This window comes from Trachinotus anak, unplaced genomic scaffold (genome assembly GCF_046630095.1).
Source record: "Trachinotus anak isolate AG129_WGS33_773 ecotype Australia unplaced genomic scaffold, CSIRO_AGI_Tana_v1 ptg000013l, whole genome shotgun sequence".
Taxonomy (NCBI): domain Eukaryota; kingdom Metazoa; phylum Chordata; class Actinopteri; order Carangiformes; family Carangidae; genus Trachinotus; species Trachinotus anak.
In genome coordinates this window covers 3,513,233-3,526,671 of record NW_027273864.1, presented here as the reverse complement: position 1 = coordinate 3,526,671, position 13,439 = coordinate 3,513,233, and the positions used below count along the sequence as shown (strand labels likewise).

The 13,439-nt window shown below is 40.7% G+C and overlaps 1 protein-coding gene across 6 annotated transcripts in view; it reads right to left on the bottom strand.

Moving 5' to 3' along the window:
* Window positions 1-2,508: 2,508 nt before the first annotated feature.
* Window positions 2,509-13,439, bottom strand: part of iqsec1b (IQ motif and Sec7 domain ArfGEF 1b) — a 202,997-nt gene continuing 192,066 nt past the window's right edge. For all 6 annotated transcript variants that reach the window (XM_071495639.1, XM_071495640.1, XM_071495641.1 and 3 more), the window contains 7 exons: window positions 12,825-12,854; window positions 12,511-12,636; window positions 12,323-12,422; window positions 11,195-11,356; window positions 10,894-11,070; window positions 9,517-9,566; window positions 2,509-7,184 (listed from right to left, as the gene is read on the bottom strand). In XM_071495639.1, the coding sequence (XP_071351740.1) occupies window positions 6,654-7,184; window positions 9,517-9,566; window positions 10,894-11,070; window positions 11,195-11,356; window positions 12,323-12,422; window positions 12,511-12,636; window positions 12,825-12,854 (1,176 nt within the window). In that variant the 3' untranslated portion in view covers window positions 2,509-6,653. The remainder of the gene's footprint in view (window positions 7,185-9,516; window positions 9,567-10,893; window positions 11,071-11,194; window positions 11,357-12,322; window positions 12,423-12,510; window positions 12,637-12,824; window positions 12,855-13,439) is intronic.

Genomic DNA, 13,439 nt, shown 5'->3' with positions numbered 1-13,439 from the left:
CCGTTTCTGTCTCATGCTGATGACATAGTCGCATTCATGGTTAGATAACACCTTCAAAGACCCTCGGAAACGGGGAACTTCACTTGAGCACAGAGGCCGGCTCTACCGCTTTCAACATTTTATAGCAAATCAAACTGGCAACATAAACGTTGTAAAAAGGACTGCAAGGAAAAAAAGATTAATCAAATACATTTTACAGATCATGGACTTATTTTTTTAAACAGAGAATATATATATATATATATATATATATATATATATATATATATATATATATATATATATATATATATATATATATATATATAAACATCTCTTTCATCAACTGTTATGAACAGGATTTTCTATATTTTCTAAATGCAGAGCCGTGGCCAAAACATAAAAGGTTCTTCACAAAAGACAAAAATAAAGTCTTTATTAGAATATTTCATTTTATTTACTCTTTTATCAGTTTTGTTATATTGTGTGAGACACCTATGTTCTTATTGTATACTTGAAAGAACAAGTTTGCTAAAAGCAAAAACTAACTCAAAATATAGAATTTCTTTCTAAATGTCGGGGATGATCCTGTTACGTCATGTGTGCTGGGTTTTTGGTGATATTTCCGACAGCACTTGAACATACCATTACAATGCTGCGAGGACACCAGTCGGTGGCGCAATGTGCAAACGAACAAGGGCTACTAAGCCCTAAAGGTTAAAAAGATGAATACACTGTGTCAAAATAATGTATCAGTTGTTTTTTAAAAGTGATGTAACATATGTAGAGTAATTTCAACCCCCACAAAGACATTCAAATGGTGTAAAAGTGAAATAAAATAAATAACAAATAAATAAATAAACATACAGTTGGTCTATGTAGTTTAAGTTTCACTGACTGTATAGTTCTATATATGAGGAAATGAAGCCCTGAGCAGGTCCATCCCAGCTGCATGGTGACGTCGTCCTGCTGACAATGATGGTGTGGCCCTCAAAACTGCCGTCTATTTTTAGCTCCAACCTCAAGGGCCAGATAGACAAACAGGGCAAACTGTCACTCCGGCCACCTGCCACAGTCAGGCAGGAAGCCAGGCATGTTGGCTGGGCAAGACTGAGAAAAGAATTAGTACACTGCTGTTTTGACCTTCATCATCAGTGACGACGACCAGAGATTTATGTTTAGGTTATACAAATCCCTCACTGTCCTTAAAGAGGCCTCTGTATTGCTGGATGGCTGAGGGCGGAGTAAAACACAAACATGGTTATATCACTCTGGGGCAGCACCATAGCTACCACTGAGAACGCAGACGTCATGTTGTCAGTATTGTTTCTGGGAATGTGGGGATTTTTAAGAGGAACTCCACCAAATTTACACAGAAAGTTTAATTTAGGCTACTCGTCATGGGGAGTACCCACCCTGTGAAAATAGTTGTGTGTTGTCCTCTGTGGCTCTGGAGGGAGCTTTGTCAAGTCAGAGAGAAAGAAAACATGATATCATCAGGGTTGTCTTAGCTTAAGCCATGGGGACTACGTATGTATGATAGCAAGCCTACATTACAAAGTGTGGGTGTGGGTTTAAACGATGGAGAAATTTACCAAGCAGGGAGGGTCTAACAAAAGATGTTACTGATTGTATGATGGAAACCAAGGGTCAAGTTTTCATTCTGCAATTACACAGCGCGTTGTTTTTAGACACAATGTCATTTATTTTCACTGTTTAAGGAAATAAATAAATAATGTCACCACCACCATTTTAATCATCATATCGAGAGATAAAATTCAAGGAAAGTTTAATTCAGTTGCGTGAATAGATAAAAATGTTTAAATAATAATAATATAAATAATAATTTTAAAAATAGAAAGTTTTACAGGCTTTTTATTTTGGCAGCTACAGAAGAAAACCTGGCTCATGACCTCAGTGTTTCTGAAATCCTGCTTTTGGGGTGATCACTGACTTGCACTGATTCACTGGGGGATTATTCTAACCCTGAATACTGTGTACTATCACCACAAACTTAACCATGAAGACAGAAACTTTAATATTTCAACCTAAATACAATTACAGTTATGAACTGGGAACACCATTTTTTGTGCAAAAATGTTACTTATGCAGTCCTGAAGACTCAAGGGCCACTTTAAGGTGACAAAGTCTGTATGAGTATGAACCATTTACCTTTTTTTGGTATAAAAGCCTATATGAGTGCAGGATAGGACTCTAGGACCATCTCATAGAAAAGCCTAAGTGTGGACATAAAATTCTAACACTATTTCCCTCTTTAAAGTGGAAATGCAAGTGCAGTAAGTGCAGTTTGGATTGTAAGACAACTTTAAGATAGAGAAGCATTAATAACCATTAGAACCACTTACCTTATTTAGGTAGGACCACAATTAGGTGGAAAAGCCTATACAAGGATATTTTAGGACTCTAGGTGCCACTAAAAGAAAAGCCTAATGTGGTCTTAGGACAACTGAGACCAACTGAGACCAAGAAATTGCATTATTTGACAAAGCAGGTGACACTGAACGCAGCTCAGATTTTACAGTATATCGTTTTATTTTGCGTTCTCAACATTGTCACAGTACTAGTTTTACATCAATAGGGCTTTGTCTACTTAGAAACAGAATGCATAATAAAATAAGAGCACTCCTCCCTTCCCTTTGACTTCAAAAGTGGGCTGTGAGTGTGAGAGAACAGGAGTGTCCCAGGAAATAATTCAGAAGCGGTGTTAACTGTGTAACAGTTGGCTGTTCATCTCTAGATCCTATGATAATTCAGTCCTGTTGGAGGCAGAGAGAAGCAGTTTGATGATTATGTAAATATCAGAGGGGAGCAGGAATGCACCTTCAATGTAACTGCAGACACTGAGTAGTAGTAGTAGTAATAATAATAATAATAATAATAATAATTTACAGAGTATTTACATACGTTTTCTCATTCTTTACTTCCCACCCACCCTTAAAATGTTTCCTCCCTCTCAAACCCTCTTTACTTCATCAAGAAACATTAGATTTCCCAAGATGGATTTGCTATTTACACTCAGCAGTATACTGCAATGTCTTTATATTGTACAGTGAAAATAGAGGTGAGATGCATGCCGGAGTAGAATGACACAACTTCAAATGGAGACACACTAGCAGGCCAGAAATCATCTAAATGTAAACAAGCATCAGTCAGCGAAATCAAAACCACATTGAAAGTTAGGTTCTACTCAAGCCTGCTGCTCAATAGAACAACAGTTACAGAGAAAAAAAAGGAAAAGAAATGGTAGGCATCAATGGCATGCAACAAAGCACCTCACACAGAATCTGGACAGGTTTTACAATAGATCAGTCTTCTGAAGGAAGAGGGTCGTGACTGAAAACACTTTGATTAGACACAATTTGGAGAACTATCAATATTTAACAAAGCCAAATTTCTTTTTGGCTTGTGTCTGCACATTTTTTTCCAAATTGACTAGTTAGTAATCAGATGCTGGTCTGATGTCAGAATTTCTGATTGGTCAAATGTGGGCTTGTGGTGGGTCTATCAAATTTAGTCCTCAATTTATTTGGTATAAAACTGATTTAAAAGGTAATGACCAAACAATATTGGCACTTTCCTGACTCTGTAGCACATAAGCTACACTGAATTAAGTAAAAGCATCGTATCTGATAGATCAGAGTCAGATATTAGAATCTAGAGTAACCTACAGTACATAAAGTACTGCAAAATACGTTTTGCAACATGAAAGATATTTTGAAAATGGCACCACTTTCTAATAAGACACCAATTATAAAGAATTTACCGGTTGTAATCGATTGGTTTCATTAACAGCAACTGAATACTAATGCTTTATTGATAAGCCATGGACAAGAACAACATTTGCATTGCCAGGTTGTGAAAAATCTCTTTTGCAAGTGTTTATCCTCCTCCAGGAAGATTTTCCCCAGAATTATTTTGCAGAGGTGCAAAGCCACACAGATCCTGAAGTGTCTCGATTTAATTTAGCTAGTGGAGGATGGCCTCAACTGAGCTGAAGATTACTTGATCACCCTAAAATCTATATAACAATAACTCATTAACATTAACAAATGCAGACTGGACTAACTATTGGAAATAATGTCTAAGTAACATTTATAATTGTAGATGACTCACTAACATTTGCTGGAGGCTACGGGATGTTTTCAGAACTTGGTAACCCAAGAGGTGAATGGCTTCTCATGGATGCATAAAGCATAGGGATTTATTGACCATTAATAAAGTTGACAGTTAACTTGAGTAATTAGTTAGACTAGTTACAACTAATAAAGCTATTATAAAGGAGGCATTATTAGAAGGTGGTACCTTGAATACTTGAACCTTGGGGAAAGAGGTGGACCTATTTAAGAACACCGATCTACTGGATATCACTTGACAACAGTAATGTGTGAGCCACTGATAGAAACAGATGATAAACATGAATTCATGAAAGTTCCATTCATTATACTCATAGCTGTCTGTCAATTATCACTTTGATTTCCAGATGACAGCGTACATATTTCATCGCGGCTGGCTGTGAAGATAACACACATTTTTTTGTTGGCATCTCACAGCTGTGATACAGATGTGGCAGCGTTAACTGCCGTTGTACACCAAGATCCATTAAACTACTGTATGTGGATCAGTAAAAGATACAGATTTGGTTATCGTCTAGAGTGACACAAATACGTAGCTGACTTCAGTTAGATGTAATTGAAGAAGTCAGAACTATTCTACCATTCATTTTTAACAACTGTCGACTGTAACTCTGATATAGTTTGGGAATACACAATAGTTATAAAGTAGCCTGAAAATACATTGTTACATGCAATTATTTTCTTTGACATTCTTCTTCTCTGACATTCTCTCAGTATGGAAAGTCCAGACATTTCAAATCAATGGGGATACTTGCACTTCAGTGATACATTGAGGAAGAAATGACAAAGGACTCTGCAGGGGAAAAAAAAAGACAAACTTAACAGAACTTAACAAAATGGAACAACCAGCAGATTGCTCTCAGAAAAAAAAGTAAATACATATTGCACAAGTTATAAATTCCATCTCAAAGTCTTTAAGCAGATACAGACTAACTTCTGCCATTGATATCAACTAAGTAAAACAAGTGCTGTGTCTATCACTTCCAACAGAACACGCTCCGGCACACCAGCCCTCTGCCTCCGCTCTGCACACACAACAAGATACTGTGCACAGGGTGGTTGGGAGGTACAACCAGCCATCCCATAATATGTCAGGACAATGATTGATATAAAACTGCCATTTGTGGTGAGTGAAGCGTAAGAATGCTATCACCATCACACAGTGATAATTATTGATTTCTGTACTGTGGCATCTGTGTGGCTCCGAGAAAATGTCCAACCGAGGGAGTAAACGTCACTGCACGACGTACTCGCTGCTCAGGAGACACACAACGAAACTAAGGAAGGACAGGGCACACTCAGCCAGCTGAGAGCTTCTGTATCAGGAGAGACACTTTGGACAGTCATGTTGCTGTTTCCCTGCTACACAGTTTGTACAGACTCCATTAGTTCCGATGAAAAGCATCCAAAACCTTCTCCTCCTCCTCCTCTTCCTGCAAAACAGACTTCAGGAATCCTACCAGGTTGCAGTAGAACATATAGAGCATTTTGTATTGTTTTTTGGACTGTAAAAAAGAAATAGTAAAAAAAAAAAAGTGACGGCAGACAAGCAGCCAGTACTGAAGGGTGGACATTCAGATGAATCTGTTTGCTCAGCAGCTCGCTGTGGTTTCCTTTCTCGAAGGGGGGGAGAGACAACTCCGAACCGATGAAGTGCAATGGATGAGACTGTGTGCAAGCTGGTTGTGCACCAGCCCTCGACAATCTTCACAGAGTTCTAACTCAAAGGCAACCATTTACAGTAGTATTCCAGCTTACTGAATTACCTAACTAATAAAAGCTTTGATTGGTTTCTTAACAGTGAAACTACGCCACCTATGTGCGAGTATAATACTGAGAGTTTTAATTGATGTTTAATTGTTCTGTAATCATAATAATTATAATAACAGCTGATATTATTATTTTACAAAATACTATGCACAATATACATAAAGCGATTTTCGTGACTAAATTAGTAAATGCTTCAATAATTGGCACATTTATCACTGCTAACAGAGATATCACAGTGCACTGTGAGCTACTGCTACATTAAATACTCAGTACAGCTACTGCTGAGGCAGGCCACCTGTCTGTTTGTCTGTCTGTCTGTCTCTGTTCAGCCAAATCATCCTCACACTAGAGAAATAATCACTTTGTAGACACTGAAGTCGAGATTACTATTTACTTCTGTAAAATACTAGTAAGTGAGATATTTGATCATGTTCTTTCATTTTCTGAGGAGAAACAGTAGTTGTGGTCTTTGTGCATGCTCTTGCATTTTTGTCTGCTGCTCTTGAAGCAGACAGACAAGATTTATGACCTGAAACAAAATGAAAGGACCAACAAGAAAATAAATGTGTTTGGGTTGAATAACCTGCACTCGTGATGAGCATAACAAGAAATGCTGAAGTCGACACAGGATCTTGTCTGGCTTCACGTCCCCAGACCGGTGATGCACAGTGCAACTGTCTCATCAGCTGAGAGCCTCGGAGGAAAAAAATCAAAGTTCAGTCAGAGAGCTCAGAAAGGCCCCTCTGCGCCTCACACCACTGTACTGATGCCACTGTGCTTGGGCTTGGTGCTGCTGGAGGCCTGGGAGGGTGGTGGTGGCGGGCCATGGTGGTGGGGGCCATGAGGAGGGTGGGAGGAGTGGCTCCCGTGGCCGTGCTGCGTGTGAGGTGGGAAGGGCGGCTGCTGGCCATGAGATGGGGCCGGGTGAAACTGGTGTGGAGGGTGCTGCAAGTGGGCTGGTGGGTGGTAGTGGTGGTGGTGGTGGTAAGGCGGGGGGTTCTGGGTCATGTGGCAGAACTGGGCGTGGTGCGGGTGCATGGGGACCGGCGTGTCCGTCTCCACCCGGGCCGTGTGGTGCAGATTGGTGGGGTGTGGGGTGTGGGAGATGAGGGTGGGGTGCAGGGGCTGAGGGGTGGGGCTGGGGGACTTCACACGCCTGGTGCCGAACAAGGATCCGAGCAGAGAGGAGGAGTTGGGCAGGGACTGGCCACTGTGGCGGGAAGGGCAGTCTCGGCTGGAGGGGGTTCTCCGCCGCATGTGAGGACTGCTAATGATGGACCCCTGAAAGAGAGACGACAGTCAGAACACAACAGACACACAACAGAAACTCTACTTTTGCTACCCAGTGGGAAGCAGCAGAAAACGTCCAAATACACTTGCTGCAGATTCAAATTTCTGCAATCTCATGCAGAAGACATATTTGTGGATGTGGGTGTGTCGGCTTCTGCGGGGTCTATAGCCTTGTCAAATTCTCCTTACAGCAGAACTACCTGCATGACAAGCTACAGCTAATCTCAAATCTCATGTGACTACTTGTCTTGGCTTGTGGAAAAGCGTCTCCATTTCCTTTTGCTGTTCACTGCCTCTGTTTGTCTGTCCATTCTAACATCTCAGGCTCGACTCTCCTCAAACGGTTTGGAGGCTCAACTTGCTGAGCCTGTGAGAGTCGGTGGGAGCCTTTAACCAAAAATATGAAGTCACAGACTGTATACAGTGCACACATTGGTGTGCATTACCATTTTTTATCTGACAGGTTTCAGTTCACTGTAAGTGCACTACTGACTTAACTAACAAGTGCTGATGTTTCTAAATCCCTGCCCAGCAAGACAAAAAAAAAAAAAAAAAAAAAACTTCAGAGGATTTCTTTTGAGGACTCAAAGCACAGTAACGTAAATACAGAGGATAAATACAGAACAATCAAACACAGGTTTATGTTAAAGAAGTGAAGCTGATACCACAGAGCCATGCATTACATGCAAAATGAACTATTCATCAAAAATATCCAGTCATGAATTATAATCCACAAATCATTACTTAATATCTTTGACTAAACTGACAGTTGGACCCTTTCAGTGATTCATAAATACAGTTCTGAAGAATTTGCTCTATAATCCATTGATACATATATTGTACGTTCATCTTCATGTGACTTTTCATAGCACTAGCAGTACATCAAAGTTCTAGTAGTGCTAACATCCTACAAGTGGAATAACACAGAGTGCAGGTTATTAATCTTGGCACTGTGTGGGTGCTGTCAGCAGAAACATTAAGTCACTTCAAATACACTGAATAGGAATCAGTAAACCAGGCTTTAAGCCAATCAATACAGGGACCAGGGCCTAGCTCTTCCTATGTACCTACATTAATTCAGGCTAACATGTTAGCCAGCTAACAGGTGGCCTAAAATCTGATGTTTACACCAGTCTTGAGGATCTTTCAGTGACAGGAAATTAGATTCCTTTTTTTTTTTAAACGATTTATGTTAAAAAATAGAGCTTCAGGCTTGAGTACCGCAGATAGTGTGAAAAATGGACTAACACATTATTGTTTTTTGTATTTTTGTAGGATTTGTTGACAGTAAAAAAAATATAAAGTAATGACAGCCTTATCCTTTTAATTTTTACACTTTCAGTGTTTTATTTGAAGTGTTGATCTCCATAAGAAGAGAAGTGAGCATAATTTTAAGAACCAGAAACCATCTCAGTGTAGTTTTACATGTCCTCACACTTCTCTCTGAAGCTCTAGCAAGAACATGGTGTTTTGCTTCAGTATCTGAGCCTCTCTTCTGATTGGCTGTTCTGAGTGACACACTTTTAGGCCAAACACAAGTAATGCATTGTAGCCTAGCTTGATGGTCAAATTTGGACTAAAATAAATTGACTGTACAATAATATATTGCCTTGCTGACAGTGTTTATGTCTTGTAGCTACTAACTACTGTTGTGATGTTAAAGTTAAAACAACAAAAAAAGACAATGTGGGACCTTTAAGGTCCTGTTGTGACAACAGCCTCAGATCCAGATGAGCACTGATGGACTGGGAAATTTAGGCTTGAGTCAAATCATCAACAATTAGATCAAGCAAACACAGTTAGCCACACACAAATGGCCCTGGTCACACAGATAGTCTGGCTTAGATTCTTTCACTGCAGTACGCTGGTGGCTGGGAGCGACAAGGTCAGGGGTCAATAAAAAGAAGCAGTGTGAGTTGGTCACATCAAACTGTGAGCATGCAGGAGCTGGAATTAAAGCACAGCCAGGTTAACTTTGAGTGAACAGAAAAAAGACAACATTCAGAAAATGGCTAAAAATCTAACCCAACAAACAAGAGAGGATGACTCATAGGTGAGGGTCTAACATCAACATGGAGCAGCCCTTATGTGAGTCAAGACTGTTATTAGTCATGGCATGCTGTGTACATGAGGGGTTAGCCACAGCGGATCATTCCCGTTCAGCCCAGTGCATGCATGTGTCCACGGTGCTCACAACAAAAACACCACCAGAGCAGAAAAGAAAACTCAAAAGTACAAAGAAACAATAACAAAGAGACTTGTGTGTTCAGAATGAACAACATAAAGTCAGAGGACAGCTCGACATCAGTTGCATCCTACTTACTTCCATATTGCTGTCTAGTGATCCTGCACTGCTGCGTCTCCCACGCTTGCCTGCCCAGAACATGTAACATGACAGATTAGACACGCCTGGTTAACATGTGAGGGTTCACACATCCCTTTGTCTAGTATGGGAGGGCGCTAGCACTCTAAGGTAACGAAGATGGCACATGACTAACTAGCAGCTAGGGAGGACTAAAGAAAAGGGAGGAAGCAAGTTACTGCTACAGCTGCACAACAAGCTCAGCCTCCGGGAAACTATAGCTAGACAGCAACTTCAGGCGCAGCTGGCAGGACACCTTCCCACTCATAAAAGACTTCTTGCTGCTCCTCCAGTCCACATACTGAAGTGTCCCAGGGCAACATCCTGAACCCCAAATTTTCCCCTGTTGGCTGTGCGGTCAGAATGTGTAAGTGCGTGTATCGGTGGGTGAATCCGGCGCTTTGAGTGGTAGATAAAACTTAAAAGTGCTATGAAAGTGCATTCCATTTATCCTGAACGTTGGTAGTGAGAATGAGTCTCAGTCCTAAAACACTAGATCTTACATTTCCCAGAATGCAACCAACTGCATTTTTCATTTCATCAATAGGCAGAGCTAATCCAGAGCCGCACAAGACACTTTTCAGCTGTTTTCACAGGCTGAGCAGTACTCCCCATGACTAGTAAACCACAACTGACCCTTTAAAGGTAGAAGACACTGTATTTATACCAGTCACCTTAACACACACACCAAAGTCAACTGCAAACCTTGTAAATTTAAATTCAGGGAGGCTGTGTGATCCTTAAAAAAAAAATACAGGCCTCAAATATACAGTACTGGCTGTGCTCTATAAATGCCACCACTATAATGCATTGATCAAAAACTAACGGTTCATTTCATTCTTTGATGTTGCTTTAGTCTAAACCCAGTGTTGAGGTCACTGTGTGTGTTTGTGCAGAGCAGCTCTGCACTGAGGAGGCAACTCTCTATGCCCAGTCTGAATCAACGGCCCAACATTAATTCCTCTTACGGCTAAGACGCTCAAATTGATTGCAGTGACCTACATAGCACTGTCTCCTCCCCTTCTGGTGACACAGGATTATTAGTTGATAGCCTCTAGTAAATTACACCTTGGTCCATTAGCAAACACACCCATCACTATCTCCTGGCTTCATGGCTCAGAGACTCTCTGCATGAGCAGGACAGTTGCCATGGCTACCACCCAAATCAAACCTGTGCAGGAACAGGAACACAACCTCTTCCAAGTTTCCAGAACAATTAACATCCAAAAAGATGTGAGTAAGATCATGCCAGCACTCCGCTTGGGTATACGCTGTACTTTGTCTAGCACAGGGATGAAACATGACATCGTGTATTACCATGGCAACCCCCGATTTTACCTGCATCTGAGAGGTCGCGTAGGGAGCTGCTGAGGGCGCTCCTCTTTAAACCTTCACCAATGGCATAGCTGTCGTCAAGGCTCGCCCGGCTCAGGTTACCATTTCCTGTTTCCTTCTTTAACCCAGAACTCTGGGACATGCTGGGCCGAACCACCCCCTTCTGCTTTTCAAGCTCGGCTGTGGAAGGGAAACACATGCACAGTTGACTCCAGATGTCCACATGATATTTTCATCAAGGTGAATGAGTCAGGTTGTATTGAATAAAGCCAAATAGCCACGTAAAAAGGAAAGTTTTGCTCACATTCTATCCGATACTTCTCCATCTCTTGGACTTCAGCGATTGATTCTCGCAAATCATCAGTGAACTTTTTGCGGTCCTGAGGATTAGGTGCATTAAAGTTGATGAGGACTTTGATATCAGCTCCTGGAATGGCCGAGGTCAGGCGGACTCCATTGGGATAATCTTAAGAGTGAAGATATCAATAGTTAAACCCATGTCCACAGAAAATATACAGACTACAAGGAGAGTCTATGACAGGAAGTTTTTTTTAAATAACTGACAGAACTTAAGCCACAATGAGAGTGTAAGTGAGCTTCTGAAACCTAAAACCAGACAAGCATGCCCACTTCACGTAATGACTGGCTATGCGTACAATGTGAGGAGTGAGAGCAATACCATGTATGTATGAAAGTGTGTGCTGTTGTTCCCATTTGTAAAATTCTCTGCGAACTGCCCCTCTCTATGACAGCAAGCTTTGTGCCCTGTGTTTGAGCATGGCCCGTCAAAACAGGCATAGACCAGTTCATCTGAGGCAATGAAATAACATAAACTAGATGTGAAATACATATTAACTGAAATAAAAATAAAAACAGGCTTTTTTTCTCAGGTTGACTCGACCCGCATCTTACCTCAGAAGTACAATTACATATATTTTGCAGCGAGATGCTTCAGCCGTGTCTTGTGATGACTGTTCACATATTTGTGCCCATATCAAAATTTTATGTTGTGTTGTTGTTGTTGTGTCCAGCTGAATTTTTCTGGTTAATGACACAAACACAATGTCTAACACATCTTTTATGGTTGTCTTTTGTGGATGGTTGTTCATCTGTCCTCATGAATACATTTTTAAAATGGTGTTATATTTTGTTGAGTTTTTATCACACGCTACTTTTTGTGACCTGAATCTCACCTCTGGCAAATCCCCCTGATGACAAAAAACAACAACAAAAAAAAACAAAAAACTAAACTAAAACTAAACATTTTCCAAAAAAAAAAAAACTAAACTAAACAAGCAAACCTGCATTAAAAACTAACAAAAACTAAACTGAAATTGAAAACAAAAAGTCAAAACGAAATAAAAAGAAAAACTAATGAAAAATCCCAAACTCTTCTAATCTCATTTTGAACTAACATCTCCATGGCACTTACACTGATTCTCAAAGAGCAGCACTTGCATGCCATAAAGTGAGAAGGACTGCCGAAAGCTGTACGTCACTGAGTTCTTCTTCTTCTGGAAAATTTTAGTAACCTGTGAAAGGAGCATAGCACATAACGTTGTTTGGACTGTTCCAGTGTAATGTGTTCTCAGTGTGCTGGAAGAATAATGTCTGCCATACCACAAGCAGGTCATTAAAGAGGAAGATCTCCCTTTGGTGCAGGCCCAACTTTTGTGGTTTGTTGGGGTCGGGCACTTCAAAAAGTCTGCAGTAACACACCAGTCTCCGGTGGGGCAGGGACAGAACCTGCACACACAAAACAATCATTGTTTCTGAGCTGGTCTCTAGTTGCCTCAGAGAGGTTCTGACTAACAAAAATACAACTTTGTAAAATCCACAATCGTTACATCTGTTTTGTGAAGCCTCTGGGTATCTTATAGATATTTTCACTCAGCTCCAAGATGTAGGAAGATGAAAGAAGGAGTAATACTTACACAGCCCAGGCCGTGGTGTAGAGAGCCAATCTATGGAGTGGGAGATACAAGAGTCATTTCACAGGGATCAGTGAACATGTTCGGGAACTTCTAAATTCCCGATACATCAAAGAGAAGACATTCAGCTCAATGTACAATAAGAAATACAGCAAAGTACTATGAAAGAAAGTACATACTTTTATTGTTCATGGCGCAAACATCTAAGTGCCCTTTGAATATGTTGTGTCTCCAGTTTGTGTCAACCTTAAAAAGGTCCCATATTATATAAAGTGAGATTTCCATGTGTTTCAGTTCACAGAGAAATGCACACAGCCTGTATTCAGAAACTGAGCCTTAAAAGGAGCCGTCAGGACTTCTGGAACTTTGTGATGTCACAACAAAGCAGGCACCACTCTCAGCCATGCTCCAAACCCCGCCCACCTGGACCCACTATCCAATCTTGCAGGATTTGGTTTCTCTGAGTGTTTACCTGAAATCTGCTATATTTTTATTGGATCACTCAAAAAACAGTAAGCCAATCAGAAGAAAGGCTCACCGACCTGTTGCTACAAGCGAGCTCCAAAGAGAGGGCTGAGAGAGGTAAAACTATACTCACATAGTTTTTGGTACTTAAAA